The sequence below is a fragment of the Pangasianodon hypophthalmus genome, chromosome 29, assembly GCF_027358585.1.
Source record: "Pangasianodon hypophthalmus isolate fPanHyp1 chromosome 29, fPanHyp1.pri, whole genome shotgun sequence".
Lineage (NCBI taxonomy): Eukaryota > Metazoa > Chordata > Actinopteri > Siluriformes > Pangasiidae > Pangasianodon > Pangasianodon hypophthalmus.
The window spans coordinates 9160591-9178956 of record NC_069738.1 but is presented as its reverse complement, the minus strand read 5'-3'; the positions used below and the strand labels follow the sequence as shown (position 1 = coordinate 9178956).

At 36.2% G+C, this 18366-nt stretch overlaps 1 protein-coding gene across 10 annotated transcripts in view; it reads left to right on the top strand.

Moving 5' to 3' along the window:
* The window catches only part of adgrb2 (adhesion G protein-coupled receptor B2), a 394590-nt gene that overhangs the window by 323175 nt on the left and 53049 nt on the right, over positions 1-18366 (top strand). For 9 of the 10 annotated variants that reach the window (XM_053231516.1, XM_053231523.1, XM_053231522.1 and 6 more), the window contains 3 exons: positions 180-265; positions 6980-7078; positions 12573-12744. In XM_053231516.1, coding sequence (XP_053087491.1) covers positions 180-265; positions 6980-7078; positions 12573-12744 — 357 coding nt within the window. The remainder of the gene's footprint in view (positions 1-179; positions 266-6979; positions 7079-12572; positions 12745-18366) is intronic. The other variant, XM_053231520.1, reaches the window with a different exon arrangement.

Below are 18366 nucleotides of genomic sequence, written 5' to 3'. Positions count from 1 at the left end.
CATGGAAACATGTTGAAGTTCTTGCTTGTGGTCATCAAACATACACTATTTGGCCAAAAGTCTGTAGACACCTGAATGTAACAGACTGTAACCTGACAGTGTTATTATAACCTTCACTGCAGTTATATTAGATAAAAATTATAAGCTTGATTCTCATATGATGCACGTCTCTTCCACAGGTGAACATGCTTATTGGGATCGTGGTCTTCAACAAGCTCATGTCGAGAGACGGCATCTCAGACAAATCTAAAAAGCAAAGAGCAGGGTGAGTGAAGACACCACACATACTCTTGGTGCTGAAAGTCTGTTCATCACTGAACGCTTCTTCATTTCTTAATGGCTTAGAGATGTCCAGTCATTTGTATAACTGATAAACCAATGGCTATACACACTACTTCAGACATATGCAGTCAGGGGGGTCATAAAAGGTTTTAATAAAAGGTGAGTTATAACAGCTTCATAAGTGGAGCTGTATTGATCTGCAGCCTTGTTTACCTTCGATGCTCCTCTCATTAACTCTGTCTCACACACACACACACACACACACACACACACAGAAAGCAACAGGCTTCTAAAGTTGTACAAAGTTTTTCTTTGTCATACTAGATGTACAGGCAGGTAGAAAAGCTCTTTTATCACACAAGTGAAAGGGCATAGACGATCAGACTGAACATTTTCTGCTTCTTTCAAGAAGCATGGAAACCTTGATCTGCCTTCTTTACTGAAACTGACTAGATAAACAAAGACGAGCACACTACAGCTTTTAGCCCTGCAAAATTCAGATATATTTAGCATAGCTTAAATGTGGGTGTGAATGAAAACAACTGAAGTGGCACTCATAAGGCCAATGGATAACTCACCACTTTGGCTGAGCAATAACACAATGAAATTGTTCTTTAGATTTCTATACATGAGTGGGCAGGAAACGATTGGCTTTACTTATTGAATGAGGAGCTATTCAGAGATGGGAGCTAATCTAATGATGGGATATTTCTAATCCCTGCTCCAGACGGCAATCCATGGAGCAATTTTCTCCCAAATTGATTTCTTTTAATTTATTTATTTCCTTTTTGTGCTTTTTTTATGTGCAAGTAGGCTTGATGCATGTTAGAAGCTATAATGGCTAACAGGGAGTTATCTCAGCCAGACAGTTTTGTTAGGGCGCACATACACACATCTCCATATCTCATACAGTCATTACTCAGGAATTACTAATTCCCTTCATGAGAAATGGGCAAAAATGCTTTATTCTGATCAGGGTTGCGGTGGATCTGAAGCCTATTTCGGGAATACACCCCCAGATGGGATTTCAGTCCACCACAGATGGGCCAAAATGATTATATGAAATTGACATTCAAACAGTTGGCCATATTCAGAGTTAGTGACTTACTGTGGGAATCTAAGCATATTCAGAGATGGTCTAAGCATGTGTTTAAGTCAATTTTCAGGGTTTGTCATTCAAATTATGCAAATTACCTGCATTTAGTTCATGCTTCTAAGGTTGACAGAATTTTCTTAAGTAGAAACTTCTGAGAAGGCTTATTCAGTAGAGTAAAGATGTAAAGACCACCACCTTTAAGAAAAAAAAAAAAAAAAAAGGTGTTTCATTGACTGTAAAGGGACAATACTTCTGATTAATTAATAGTGACAAATTTACTTTATTGTATTTAACCCTGTACTGCATGAATTTTGATTTTGAGCCCCCCAAAAATATTTGACTCTTTCATTATGACACTTAAAGTCCATGAATAATGATTTTTTATTTTTTTATTTGTTTAATGTTATTTAGACCCCCACCACCCAAACTCCCCCACCCAAATATTTTTTCGTTGCCTCAGGGCAATGCCATGCAACTGTGGTATGAGATCACATAAATTTTCATGAAATATTAATAAAGGGAAATTACATAAATAATGGTTTATTTTTTTAAAAAAAAAGCATTTCATTTTCTTACACAAACAGAAGCTTAACAAAAGATCATGTTATGCCAGAACTGTTTCAGTCTCAAAATTTTTATCAGTATGTTTTGCTCAAAACGTGTTACACTGAAATTAAAAAAAAATAATAATAGATATTTACTGAAACAGGTCATAACTCAAAAATCTTAAACATTTTGTTCATTAATATTGGCCCTAAATTATTTTTTTTTCTGCATTTCCAGTGGAAAAGATTAATTTCTTCATGACTTTTTATGGTTTCATTAAAATGTCATAGAGTGGTGCTGGACTTGGGTCAGAAACATGCATAACTGAGACACACTTCTGTTTTCCTCAAACCTTCCTCACCTTTCCTCAACCCCTGAAGAGTGCTTGCACTTATAGTTATATTTGGGGCCTGAGTACAGATGTGCTCAACTGCACGCTATAGTATTTTCTCTGAAAGATATACAGAATAGGAGGTAAACTGGTTTTGAAATTCTATATTGTGTAATAATTGGGTGATAGAAAGGCAATCAATCAATCAATCAATTAATCAATCAATAAACAAAAAAAAACAGTTTCATATCTTTTGTGTTCAGCAATAAACTATTGATCAAGTAACTATCACGCAAGATTCATTTTAAATCTTTGTTAATATACTGTAAAACATTTTTTCTAAACGGAAGTTAAACAATTTTTGAAAGGTTAAAAAAATAGTCATTGTGGTACAAAAGTCTGAGACCACACTGAAAATCTGCAGAAAAAGCCCAAACAAACAAAAACTGATACAAACTGAAATAAACAGAATGATTGGCAATTCTGAAAATTTTAAAACAAAGAAAAGAAATGTTCAATATCTTGAATATTCAGTGTGCAAGATTCTGCATTATTTCTAGGTCTGTGTTTAAAATTCAAAATTCGCGACACTGATCACGTTAACTCCTTTGTATGAAGGTCAGATTTCTTCGACTCTTCCTTGAAGCCTGTGTTCAGACATCACTCTGAAAAAAAGGAGAGCAAAAGGAGGACATCATAAATCCTAAAAAATCTGAAATTCATGTAAATAATTCATGTGAAGACATTCTTCTTTTCACTCAAGTTATTGCTGATGATAATAACAAATGTATTAAATACTGCAAAATAGAAGCATTTTCACTAGTGGTCTCAGACTTTTAGATCCCAGTGTATATAGATTCAGGTTTTCTCTTCTCTCAACACATCTGATATGATCCAGCTTATGAAGGGATTCTCAATTCCTTTTCAAGATGGTGAGCAGAGTTTGGAGAAGATGAAGCTTGAAAGATGAAGATGAAGCTTGTGTAGGTCAGTGGATCCGTAGGGCTGGAGTTGAGGTCTGCTGGTCTAAGACGTCATTTCTAAATAAAATTAAAAAAAAAATAAAAATCTTTATTAAAAGAGAAAATTGTGTTATTGAGGGTGAATTAAATTACACTTTAATTAACACATAATAAAACACATAACACATAATAAAACACATAATAAAAATGTATTTTAACTTTCTACAATCTTTGTTTATTAATTGAATATTCATTAATCAGTAACCACTTTAATTAGTTACTTGCTTATAAATAACTGATTATCAAAAATTATTCCCTTAAATGAAAGTTTTATCATCAAAATTATTGCCACCCCTAAAATATTTGTAAACATGGTTGTAGACGTGGGAAATTATTTGTCATCCACCATGGAGAAAATCCAAGAGCTTTCAGATGGTTAGACAGATGGCCATTTGCATGGACAAGTCATGATAAAACAAGACATGTCTAAAAACATTTGACCTATCAGCATACTGCCTCTGCCAGGAGGTTAATATTTGAATATAGCTGAATCTTCCAACAAGATAATGACTCCAAATACACACTCAGTGCAACACAAAAATTATTGTTAGAGCTTCAAATTCGTGTTTTCTCCATCTCTGGATCTAAAATCTTTTGAAAACATGTAGTATGGATTGAAGACGAACACACTGATTGCACAAAGCATTTAACAGACCTTGGTTATAAGACCTTTTTTCTGCATAGAGGTGTCCAAGATCCTCCACGAGTGCCTCCAGCCTTTTTAGTCATTACAGGAAGAGGTTCAATGGTTTTAATCTCTCCAGGGCAAACTGTTCCAAATATTAATGAATTTTAATTTAATTAATTTAATTAAATTTTAATTAAATTTTTGAAACCAGTGTTATGCATACAAAGCTATAGTTAAAACACTTGTTTGAAAATAGATAAAAATAAAACTATACATTATTTGCCATATGTTCAATATGTTCAAGCTTGTAATATCACTTGCTGCATGATTTATTCATTTTATTGGTTTATTTTTTGCTCATTTCTTGAGGGGTGCCAATAATTTTGGAATTGACTGTATTTATATAGACATGTACACAAGTCACAAGTCAGTGTCACTTTTTGCCTCAAAACACACACCTATATATAAATGTATATATACATATATGTGTATATATATACCGATCAGCCATAACATTAAAACCACCTGCCTAATATTGTGTAGGTTCCTCTTGTGTTGCCATAACAGCTCTGACCCGTTGAGGCATGGACTCCATAAGACCTCTGAAGGTGTGCTGTGGTATCTGGCACCAAGATGTTAGCAGCAGATCCTTTAAGTCCTGTTAGTTATGAGGTGGAGCCTCATGGATCGGATTTGTTTGCCCAGCACATCCCACAGATGCTTGATCAGATTGAGATCTGGGGAATTATCATGTTCCTCAAACCATTCCTGAACAAGTTTTGCAGTGTGGCAGGAGGCATTATCCTGCTGAAAGAGGCCGCTGTCATTAGAATATCGTTGCCATGAAGTGGTGTACTTGGTCTGCAACAATGTTTAGGTAGATAGTACATCAAAGTAGCATTCACCCCTGAAGGTTTCCCAGCAGAACACTGCCCCGAGCGTCACACTGCCTTCGCCGGCTTACCTTCTTCCCATAGTGCATCCTGGTGCCATCTCTTCCCCAGGTAAGCATACCTGTCCAAATGAAAATATGATTCATCAGACCAGACCACCTTCTTCCATTGCTCCGTGGTCCAGTTCTGATGCTCACATGCCCATTGTAGGCGCTTTCGGCGGTGGACAGGGGTCAGCATGGGCACTCTGACCGGTCTGTGGCTACGCAGCCCCATACGCAGCAAGCTGCAATGCACTGTGTGTTCTGACACCTTTCTATCATAGCCAGCATCAGCTTTTTTTGGCAATTTGTGCTGCAGTAGCTCTTCTGTGGGATTGGAACAGGGAGGCTATCCTTTGCTACCTACACACATCAGTGAGCCTTGGGGACCCATGACCCTATCGCTGGTTCAACGGTTGGACCACTTTGGTAGGTACTAACCACTGTATACTGGGAACACCCCACAAGACCTGCCGTTTTGGAGATGCTCGGACCCAGTCATCTAGCCATTACAATTTGGCCCTTGTCAAAGTTTGTCAAAGATCCTTACGCTTGCCCATTTTTTTGTGCTACCAACATATCAACGTCGAGAACTGACTGTTAACTTGCTGCTTAATTATATCCCACCCCTTGACAGGTACCATTGTAATGAGATAATCAATATTATTCACGTCACCTGTCAGTGGTCGTAATGTTATGGCTGATCGGTGTGTGTGTGTATATGTATACTCTGTGTGTGTGTGTGTGTGTGTGTGTGTGTTTATGACGTGAAGCTATTTCAATGACTTTGACCGCTCACCCAGTGTGGCCCATGAGCATTTCTGATGTTCTGAAACCACTCTCTAAATTAATGAAGCATCACAACTTTGCCCTTTACATCCTGTGCACGTTGTGCTGCAACCATCCGTCTCGCATGCACACACACACACACACACACACACACACACACATACACACACACATAAGCTGATTCTGGACCCACCCACTTTGGCAGCCGAGCTCTTCTGAAAAAATATAAACCATTGAGAGAAAAAGAGCGGAGCTTTCTAACTTTCGTGAAGCAAGGCCGTTTCCCCCTTGGAGTTTTTCGACTTTGCATATGGCTGACGCAGGACTTCTAGTTAGCGTTAACATTTCCGCAGTGTTAAAGGCCAGAATTTGAATTTGACTCCACCAACACATTTATAAATAATGAATAACACAGCATGCTTCCCTTAGATCACATCAGTCCCTCTTCTCATTTAGGTCGTCGGAAGACTGCAAAGTCCGGACATTTGTGAAACTCGGGGAGAGTCTGACGGGTTCATTAAACACTCAAATCCATGACTAATGACCTGAGAGAGCTGGATCAGGATGGCCTCGTATGCTTTCCTTACTAACACACACACTCGCATGTAGATAAAGGGAATATTTCAGAGCTCTCAGGTCATTAGTCATGGAGATCAAGCGTGTGGACGTCTGTTTTATTACAACTTAAACAAAAACTTTTGCCCAAAAAAAAAACAAAGTTGGTTCTTCCAGCTCCCTCATGCTTCATGTGTTATTAATGAGGTGTAGTCAAAAATCTGCTATTTTTCTTTGTATGCACTCTTTCTTTCTTCCACAACTCCAACACTTCTTCTCTATTAATTACTGTATGTACTGTATATACACACGTACAGCAGTGGCTGTTTATTTCCATGCACAATAATTAGCTGAAATATCATATAATGCCTGTGTTGTTGCTGTTGCTCATTGCGAATACTACACGTTAATCATTAATTCCATTGTTCTTTTCTTTTTTTTCTTTCTTTTTTTTGGTTTTATCTTCCAATGTCTCATTCCCTCTTCTTCCCTCTTTGTCCATGTCTTGTATGTTTTAATCATTTGCCAATTATTGCAAATGTACCTTATCGTCCGTCTGTTCCTTTAATGTGTGTGTGTGTGTGTGTGTGTGTGTGTGTGTGTGTGTTTGTGTGTGCTGACAAACTTTGTACAAACCTATGATCTGGTATGCTTGGCTTGGATGAACCTTCTTTTCCATCCTACATGTGTATGTTTCCTCGTCTGCTACCTCCCTGTGTGCTGTGTATGTGGATCGTGTATCCGTGTATGTGTGTCGTGTGTGTGTGTGTGTGTATGTGTGTACTGGGTCCTGAAGTCCGTCGCTGGAGGCGCGTAGCAGACTGCTCCTCCAGTGCTCCAAGTGTGGGGTGATCTCCAGCACCGCTCTGTCCAGCTCCACCGCCAGCAGCGCCATGTTAGTCCCATTTCACTCTGCCTCTCTCTCTTTCTTTCTCTCGCACTCTTTTTTCTCCCTATCTTCATCTTCATCTCTTTCATTTACTCACTTGATTTTTCCTTGTTTCTCTCAGTCCCAGTTTTTATACCACAGCTCAGAATGATTTTTAAAGTGTACTATAAGCGCATCAAGTAATGAATAAACCATGACAGGGTGTACTGATATAGGAAAATAATCAAAGGTAGTGCGGTGTGATGTAGCCTGACGCAGACTGGAATTACTCTTACCTCAGCAGGGTTGATTATTTTCCTATAGCAGCACATCCTGGAGTCTTTTATTCCTCTTATACTACAGCAGTTTGGCAATGATTACATTTTTGGTTTATTAAAGAACAACGCTTTCAGGTTTATAGTTCTATTATCACTTCAGTTCTAGCAGCTATAAATAGTCATAAAACAGCCTGTAGACTTTCCTGTGTTGGAAAACTTGAAGATACAGCTTTACCTCTGATTGTCACAAAGCACTAACACCAGAGACTCCTTCTAAAAATATTACATAAACAGTTCCTTACAGAAACCATCACCATATCAACAATTACATTTTTTTTTTTTTTAATTTATGTGGAGCCTCCACCATACAAGTCCCTGTTTAAGTCGTTACTATAGAAACAATAATATTTTCGAGCGAGTGCATTGACATAAACCTTGCAGCTGGAACTACTCTCCAAGCCTTGCTGTTAGAGAACATTAACCATCACCATCTGACCAATACGAATCAAGAATTCATCTGGACTTTGTTATAAGTATATTTTGAATTTGGATTTATAAGGCAAAATATGGTAATATTGCAAATATGTTATTTACAATCCACTGAATATACAGTACTGTGTAAAAGTCCTAGGCACATGCAAAGAAATGCTGTAGAGAAAAGATGCCTTTATTAAAAACATTTAATGAAAATATAGAGCAGTGAACAGTGTTAATGAAACAAAGCCAATATTTGGTGTGATGACTCTTTGCTTTAAAAAAAATTTAGTAGTCTCAGGTACAGTGTGCAGTTTTATAAGGAAATGAGCTGTAAGTTTTACTGAACATCTTGCAGAAACAGCCGCAGTTCTTCTGGAGACTTTGACTGTTGCACTTGCTTCTTATTTTTGCAGTGAAACCCAGCAGCCTTCATTATGTTTTTTTTTTTTGTCTGAAAAGTGACATAATCTGCTGCTTTCTTTACTGATATACAAACATTTTTCCGTAACATTTAATTTTGTGCTTGAAAATTAATGTTTGGAAATCTAAAATGTTTTTGTATTGACTCAGTAATGCAGAATTCATAAAATAAAAATCTATAACAATGTTTGTACTAAAAAAAATAGGGTGTCTAAGACTTTTGCACAGTACTGTATGTGTGACTAAAAAAAATGCGACATTGAAATGTTGTATCTGCTTTGACCCTATTGAAGGTCAAACCTTTATGGCTTGATATATTAAAATTACAGAATGATAAAACGGAACTTAAGTATAGAAATATAGAACTTAAATATAGAAAAGATCACATGATCTCAAACATACAGTATATCATAGTATGCCATATAATTTTACGGCTTTATATAAATTGAGACAAAAAGTATACTTTGAATATGCTGTAGTATTAGTACATGAACTAGCCATATACACATCATTGACTACACCTTATAGTAAAGTAAATTGACCTGAAAATACAACTTAAAATAGACTTTAATATATAAAAAAACAGATGTAAAATATAGCTAGTTGTCCACTGCACATAAGCTAGCAGTCTGAGAGTGTAAAGACGTTTCCTTCAATACAGATGCAGCTACTGCACCTTTCTGCACTGAAAGATAGAAAACCTATCTGTGATTATAACTGGATTAAAACTTCCTCATCCTGTATATAAACATGATAAATAATGTAATTTGTGCCTCGTTTAAGTACAGAATATTTGGAATATTAAAAAAAAAAATTTCATTAACATACTATTACTAGTGTAATCAGGATTAAACTAATAAACTATAAGTTTATCCTTTTTATGTAACAGAATATAATAAAAATTCATTTCTCGCTTTTAAAATAAAACTTTTAAATATTTCACTCTTTCTTTTCTCCCTCCCTTTGCTCTTGCTGTTTTATTTTTTCCTTTATCTCTTCTTCTCTTTTTCATCTCTATCCCTCTTTTTGTCACTCACTCACCCTCTCTCTTGCTTCTACCAGTGACAGTAAGATACTCTTCAAAGAGCTGCTCTCTTGCCCTACACAAATACACACAGATACACAGACAGACACACACACACACACACACACACACACAGACAGACACATGGCTTGAGATGTTTGTTCTTTGAAGAGGTAGAGAACCAGAGAGTGGGTCCAAGGTCACCTCTTGTTCTTTATAAGAAAATTGGACTAATCTGTGGCTTTTTGCCAATTTAGTCATGTTATTGAAATAATAATGGAATTACTGATATCCATTCATCCATCTGTCTTTCTTTCTCTCTCTTTCTTTCTCTCTCTCTCTCTCTCTCTCTCCATTATTTCAAGGTCTGTTCTTCTTTTGAATGCAAATTCAGTTCATGTATGTGATGTGGCTTTCGTGTGCTACTACAATCTGATGACTTCAGCTTGCATTTTCATACTTCTGTCTGCCTTTTTTCTGTCTCTCTCTGCCTTTCTGTCTTTCTCACCATCATTGGTAATGAACTAAAAGCGGGTTGTCTGTCCCCTGTCAGCGAAGCCCATTTACACTCAGGATTTGGACTCAGTGCAGCGAGAACACACTAAATTGGTGTCAGACACCATGGTTAAGCAGCATGAAGCCAGCACCAGCCGCAACTACATCTGAGTCGAGTTGGGCAGGGCTTTTACTGACAGCTAGCATGTTCTCAGACTGCAACAAAGTGAGACAGGAACCACCTGCCTTTGCATATTTAAACTAACACACACCAATGGACAGGCAAAAGTCGAGTCCAGTAGGATCCCTGAAGAGTAGGGTCCAATAGTCTGAGTCCTATAGCCAAATATTTATTACTGTTATTATTATTAGTAGTAGTAGGAGTAGTAGTAGAAGCAGTAATAGTAATATCAGTAGTAGTAGTAGTAGGAGTAGTAGTACGAGTAGCACTAGTAGCAGCAGTAGTAGTAATAGTAGTAGTAGTTATATTAATACGAGTAGTAGTAGTAGTAATACCAGTAGTAGCAGTAGGAATAATAGTCCAAGTAGCAGAAGTAGTAGTAGTACAAGTAGTAGTAGTAGTAGCAGTAGTAGCAGCAGTAGTAGTAATAGTAATAATAGTAATGGTAATATTAATATGAGTAGTAGTAGTAGTAGTACAAGTAGTAGTTGTAGCAGAGGTAGTAGTAGTAGTGGTAGCAGTAGTAGCAGCAGTAGTAGTAATAGTAATAGTAGTAATGGTAATATTAATGTGAGTAGCAGTAGTAGTAGTAGTAGTAGTAGTAGTAGTAGTGGTATTAGTGATAGTAGTAGCAGTTGTAGTACTAGTAGTGGTAATAGTGATAGCAGTAATAGTAGTAGTAGTAGTAGTAGTGGTAATAGTGATAGCAGTAGTAGTTGTAGCAGTAGTAGCAGTAGTAGTAGTAGTAGTAGTGGTAATAGTGATAGCAGTAGTAGTTGTAGCAGTAGTAGTAGTAGTAGTAGTGGTAATAGTGATAGCAGTAGTAGTTGTAGCTGTAGTAGCAGTAGTAGTAGTAGTAGTAGTAGTAGTGGTAATAGTGATAGCAGTAATAGTAGCAGTAGTAGTAGTAGTAGTGGTAATAGTGATAGCAGTAATAGTAGTAGTAGTAGTGGTAGTAGTAGTGGTGGTAATAGTGATAGCAGTAATAGTAGTAGTAGTAGTAGTAGTAGTAGTAGTAGTAGTGGTGGTAATAGTGATAGCAGTAATAGTAGTAGTAGTAGTAGTAGTAGTGGTAATAGTGATAGCAGTAGTAGTTGTAGCAGTAGTAGCAGTAGTAGTAGTAGTAGTAGTGGTAATAGTGATAGCAGTAGTAGTAGTAGTAGTAGTAGTAGTAATAGTGATAGCAGTAATAGTAGCAGTAGTAGTAGTAGTAGTAGTGGTAATAGTGATAGCAGTAGTAGTAGTAGTAGTAGTAGTAGTAATAGTGATAGCAGTAATAGTAGCAGTAGCAGTTGTAGTACTAGTACCTCTCTTGCATACAGTGTTTGTGTGATAGTTGTCAGATCCACAGCAACACTGACCAAGATAAAGCACTTACGGAAGATGAATAATGTGTTGTTCTTATTATGAATGACACGCAAGCTTCCCTGTGATGTTAGCTGCATTTCAGAAAGATGTGGTGATTTCACTTTTTTAAGGGGCAGCATACTGTAGTATCTCTATGGTAGTAGCATAAGTCAGGGTTTGGTCACTATAGTATGACAGAAAACATGAAAGAGAGTGCTTTTACAGGAAAATAAACAACGACAGGGTGGTGTAATGTTGCCTGATATGAAGTGAAGTTACAGTTACCACTCTTATTTTTATATAAAAGCATTACAAGGTGCTTCAATCATCTTATTCCATGGTGGTTTGCCAATTTATGTAGTAAAGAATGCCATGTTCTACTTTTAATTATTTATACTTACGTTTAATGTTGTGGAATGTCCATGAAACAAGTTAGTTCCTGTTATCAGTTATGTTATAGTAGCTATAAGCTATAACCCTCACCAGCTTCTCTTTTTTCACTCTCTAGAAATAATCTGGAAAAAAAAAATCACTGTTTGTCATGTTACAGAGTAACCGGAAAGCTTGTCTGCCAGAAAGCATGTTTTCGTATTTGTATCCGTTTGGAACACATTACCAGTTCATTCTGGAGAACGTATTCGTATTAGATTACGTCCCTAACATGAATGGGTTGGAAACTATGGAAACGATAACGTATTTCAACGAGCGCATTAATATGAACATGTGATCTGAATTGCAGCCGGCACTAATGTCAGAGCTGCTGTTATAGAAACTGAATCAACGCTTTTTGACCAAGCAGGTTCGGGATTTCAACAGCGCTGTAGCAGAAATGTTTAGTAGTAACACTTCAAGCCATTTTTAATGTATGTATTTAATAGTGATGAGAAAATCCGTAATTGGTTAAACAATGACAAATGTTTATAAATGAAAATCAGTCTCTCATGATTGTAATGTACATGCTTTTCTTTCATACTTACAGTATGTATTTCTTCATTACCAAATGAGCTCTAGAACATTAATACATGTTTAAAAATCATTTCAGTTACATGGAATAGAAAGAATAGAGAATTAAGCCTTATTGTTTATCCAGTGGGTATATACAGTATGACACCGAAATAGTTTTTCATGGAGTATTTATAATGATAATCACCCATTAACAAATAAAGGTTTGTAACCTATGGATAAAAAGCTAAAAATCTTTTTAAATGTGTAATGAGTGGAATGTGTAATTGAGCCAGAGACTGAATTAGCCATGCTGTGTGTGTATATATGTGTGTGTGTATGTGTGTGTATATACAGGACGTCATTGTGGAGCTCATGCGTTGTTCTGCCGCTGCTGGCGCTCACGTGGATGTCAGCAGTGTTAGCCATCACGGATCGGCGCTCCACGCTCTTCCAGGTGCTTTTCGCAGTCTTCGACTCGGTCCAAGGCTTCGTCATCATCACTGTTCACTGTGCCATGAGGCGAGAGGTGAGCGAGTTCTTTACTATAACTCCGAAACCACTGATGCATTGTGCTCACAATGTGTATGAGGGTTTTCAGTCATTTTTCAGGTCATTTTTGAAGGAATATGATCTTGAAGATGCTGTACTGCTTAACCTGGTTCTATTGCTACATTTAATGTGATATGTACAGTTCAAATATCAATTATTACGATAAAAGCAAGCTCAGAATTAGAAAATGATGAAAATGTAAAAAACACACAACAAATGAGGGCTGTACTTGACCTTCCTGTGTGAAAACCCATCATGGATGGATATTTTCTATGCTTATAATAATAATAATAATAATAGCATTTTATTTTTACTCGCCATTGACACTGTACAGATACATTTCAGAATATAAAACCATGTAATAATAATAGCAATAAAACTTTAAATAAAGGAAAAGGAATAAAAATAATAATAAAAATGAATAAAAGAAAACAAGGCCAGTTGTTCAGTTCAGAAATAACAATAATAAAACAACACATTATTACTGAGGTAGAAACCATAACCCACCAGCGATTTTAATAAAAATGGGTTCTTTGGGTGGAAAGTAAAGAAGTAATAATAATAAAAAGCTCTTTGGCTCTAATACATGTAAAATAATATGTATTTATGCTTGTTTGTAAAATGAATCTGCTCTGATGGAATGTATGTTTTTTTTTTTTTCTTTAAAAGGCTCCCTGACTGTAAAAAGTTTGAGAACCGCTGATCTAAAGAACTACATAATTCTATAGGAAGAACTGAAAATAAGGCTAAATATATTCTGTATGCATACTGACATTTAACAGGCTGGAACATCGAACCCTGGGTAATAGTACTCCGGTAAATTCAGGGTTATAGATTCCTGTTAGTCCTACCAGAAATGTTTCATGTGCATTTTTTTTTTTTACAGTGAACTCATATCCTCATTGTTCTTTACATGACAGAATATCAATCATTTTCAAGATAATTGGACGGTTATGAAAATCAATTATTGGTCATGTTGCTCACCTTTCAATTTTTGGTGACTCCTCTTTTAAATCTCATTTGATGTATCAGCATGGTGCAGGATCTACTGCAACACTAGGTCCTTAGCCTCTTAGAAATCTATTTATACAAATTTTATCCTGATAAAGTCCTCTGGAGTTTGAAATTCCAATAATAATTCAACTAATTTAATAATAATCCAGCAGGGCATGCTGACCAGTATGACAGATGAAATAATAAAACTGTAAGGAAATGAACAGATTTGTGTAGGATGGGCAAAATGATGTAGAATATATGTAAGAAAGAAAATATTAATTGACAGGACGGTGTGATGTTTTAACCCTGCAGGTTTATTTTACAAAACTCAAGGTCAAGAGAATCCGGGTTAATTCCAAAATTACACAGAATGCAAATAAAACCAAAAACAGTAGCAAGTGGGAAGGTCAAAATACCAATAACCAGCATCCAACAAAGAAAGATCAAATGGCTAGGCAAGGAGCGAAGTCGAGAACAAGGTAATACACGAGCTCACTATCCAAAATACACGGCTCAGAACTTACACGATTACAGGCAAATGTGAACAGAAGTTCAAGTCCATGTGCCGTTCATATCGGTTACCCAGGAAATGAGCTGGGAATCCAAAGAAGTCATTCAGAATTCAGGGGAGGGTGCCCTCTGGCACTCTGGAGGGAAATTGCCTGGGCTAGATGTTACACACACATTTTAACAAATCCTTTCAGAAGGATTTAAACAAATCCTCACACATACATTTTTCAGTCCTTTTACAAATCACTTGTCTAAGTTAGAAACTGGAGTGTGCATGCAGGCAGGGTTTTAACCACCAGGCTCTTGGGAAGTCAAAAAAAAAAAAAAAAAAAAAAGATGACACTCGTCTGTTTTAGTTAAGATGTCGATACTAGAAAAGTACTTTCTTCCTTCCTATTCTAGTAACGAGGTTGAGTTTTTTTTTTAAACATAGCAATTAATAAGAAAGTGTGTGTTGCCTGGGCGTCATTTAATATCGAAACATTCAAAACCTCTGCGCAACTGTCAATCATTCCAGATTCTTAAGTTGATTGTCTCATCTGCTGTTTTTATTGGGGGAAAAAAAAGACTTCTCTTTTGACATATTTCTGGCAAATGCGTAAATCACAGTGATTACAAGATTACAAAGTTTAATTTATTAATGAACATGTCTCACATTTAACACTATAGCAACAATAAACACCTTCTTTCTCTCCCTCTCTCTCTCTCTCTCTCTCTCTCACTCAAAAAATGCAGCATCCACCATACAAGTCCTTGTATATGAGCTGTTACTATAGAAATAATAACTTATTAGAAGGAGTACATTAATATAAACCTATTGTTTATGTTACAGGCAGAACTACTTTACGAGCCGTGCTATTAATAATATAATGCACACCTTCCGAATCCATCCATGCTTGTGGTATATGTATGTTTAATAAATCCATTTTTTTTCTCCCAACACTGACACTGTTCAGTCTTCATTAGAAACACAAGCAAAATGAAAACGTGGCTAACACACTGATTTAATATTAGTTACTTGTTTCTGTCTGACTGACTATATAAGCTTGTTGTTGTAGAAACATTGACTGTAAATACTTTTGTTCAGATTATATCTAACATGCATAACACAATTTTTGTTACTGTTACATATATTGTTACTATTTTAAGGTAACCATAGAATCTTGTTAAGTACAAAACCATATGACATCTCATTATCACATACCATGCCTTTCTGTTTGTAAGACACTCTAAAATGACATTATATCTCCACTGAAAACACAGCATTTGGATCCACATGTATATTTCAACATCCATCTTTAAAATGCATTATATAAAAACTCAAGCTGCATTTACACATCAAGTGATTACATATCTGAGTAGCATAGAGTGACCTGAGAATGATCTACAGTTTTAAGAGCCTACTCACAAACGAAGCAAATACAGTTAAAAATAGGCTAGGGGTAATGCATAGACGCATTTGTAACCTAATTTCTTGGTTTATTTTTGGATTAGCTTTCAGAAAACTAGTAGTAAAACTGGATGTACTGGAAGATTAGTAAAAAATCATGAAGCTGCACCATATTGTTGCTCCAAATCACCATAGTGGGATTATGCGGATCGGAACATTATAACTGAGTCAAAAAGTGCACGCTAAATTTCCATACATGGCAACTGCAGCATGGCCTTACCCACAATGCATCAAGACTTTGATCCAATTTCCTAGCACGTGTTGAAGTTGGCTGAGTTTCACATTCCAGGCATATCGCTAAATACTAATTTGGTTGCCGGGGAAAATAGAAGTGCTAAATCACTAAGCCATATATATTTGAAATCAATAGCAAAAACCTGGGTATTAGAGTAAGATAAATCCGGAATTATTTTTGCTAAATACATGAAAATCCTTGACAAGCATTCGATGTAATCCCTAATAGCTTTTTTGCATAACAAGAGAACAGAGAGCAACCTAGCAAATGTGTGAGGATCACACACAACCCACCCAGTTTGATGTGTAAATTACACCCTGTTAGGTGGTGTAGACAACCCAAGAGAAGAAGTGACAATTCGCACAGAGAGTGAGAGATAGCGAGGAGATGGAGTGTAGATAGATAGAGACAGGGAGAGATATGTACATTAAGCATTAGATATGTTGAGCTCAGACTGAATCAGAAATCATTTCTGTTCAGTTTGAATCTGAGAATGAGATGGCCAAATGTATGAGTATTACACTACTCGTTATCCCCTACATCAAAGTGCATCATGGGTAGTCTGTATGTGCAAGGTTCCTAGGGTGCATCAGTTGGAGACTAATGTATTGCATTGCATTATGGGATTCTACCAACACATTAGATATTCTCCATGATGCTTTCAGACACAAGTATAAAATTACAAAATGAGGCGTTTTATAGTGAAGAGGATGTGGATATAGGGAAAAAAAAGATCTCTATCCAGTCTGAAAGAACTTGAGCAAATTATCCTGAGAAGGCTGGACAAAAGAAATCAGGATTCAGATTCAGCAAAGCGTGATCATAGCTTTTTAACTGCCGCTCATGCTGCGTCACAGGGCAGCGAAACACTCTGAGGAAAGCGCTATCTGCCCTCTTCAGCATAAATGAGCTCACATTGGCTAATGTCTCTGTGATTGACAGGGAAGAGAGAGTATGCCATCCCTCCCACCCAAAGAGCTCAGGCAGTTTTGTTCCCTTGTCTCTGGTATTGTTGGGATTCAAATTCAGTAGGACAATGGGACAAATGCTTGTCTGTTGTGCCAATTGGGAGCCTTTTTTTTTTTTTTTTTTTTTTTTTTAATTTCTAAGTGTCTAAATGTGTCTAAATTCCATGATTCCTGATTTATTTTACTGTATGTTTGTACGTATATGCACATTTTTATATATTGTATTTAATTTAAAAACATGTAGTGCATTTTAACTTGAAAAAATGTATAGAAAAAATAATATATAATATACAGTTTTTATCGTTTATAATATATATTTTCTCGACCTGAAAAAATATATATTATAAAAAAATGTAAATACAATATTTAGTAAAGCACTTCATATCGTATATTTATATTTAAATATGAGGTGGTTCTTGGGGCATGGTGTTATCATGAATGTTCCATGTGCATGTCTGAGGGTGAGATATTGAGTGTAAGATTATTTTATATGTGAGACGTAGAGTGGTAAATATAGGCATTTTAAACAATGCTATGTTTTCACGCTGCAGATTTCTGTAGAATCAGTGAATAATATTTCTGCATAATAACCCAGTTAACTGTGAAAAAGCAGATTATCATAAACATCAGAGAAAGAATGTGCATACACACTGTAATAACTTGCACATAAAATGTATCTAGACCATCTGTTGGAGGCCATTCAAAGGATACCAAGCAGAAAAAATAACATGAAGCATGAAAGGGTAGTATAGGAATAAATAAGAGAAACATAATACTAGAAAGCAAGACCCAAAAGAATGGGGCGTATTCATTATTTTACCAACATGTTTTTATTTTTTTCATGATCTCATCATTATTCATTTTTATTTTAATGCCAAGAGAGACATTTAGTCACTCCAGCGAGGTCATAGCAATGCATATTTTATATTTTTATGGAAGAAACTGTGATGCAAATGAATATTGACCTATATTTAATGTTATAAGGCATTGGGAGAAATGCACTATTTCGAGTTCGCTGTCATTAATGGTGTCATTAGTGCTCTTATTATTTAAAGGATGTGTAAGCATTGACTACGCAGGAGGTTTGTCACTCAGGGGTATAAACTCATATCAAAGTTTCATTAGGAATCTCATCAGGCTGCCCTGCCTCGATTGCTCCCTTAACTAGATTAAAGTGATAGATTCTGCTTTGTGAGTCAGGTCTGTCTCCATCTCCAGCATACTTATTATCATTATTAGCTCTGTGTTAGCAATAAACAGGGCCTTGGAAGGTATTGTTTACGCTTCCTTCCGCACATTTCCTTCTGAGATGTTCCGGATATATCAGAGCGTTCGATCTTCGTGTCCTAGTGGGCCTATAAACAGGATGGATAGTAAAATGAATATGCAGTTTAATAAACAATGGATAATTAAAATCTTTCAATCAGGAGTAATGAGCAG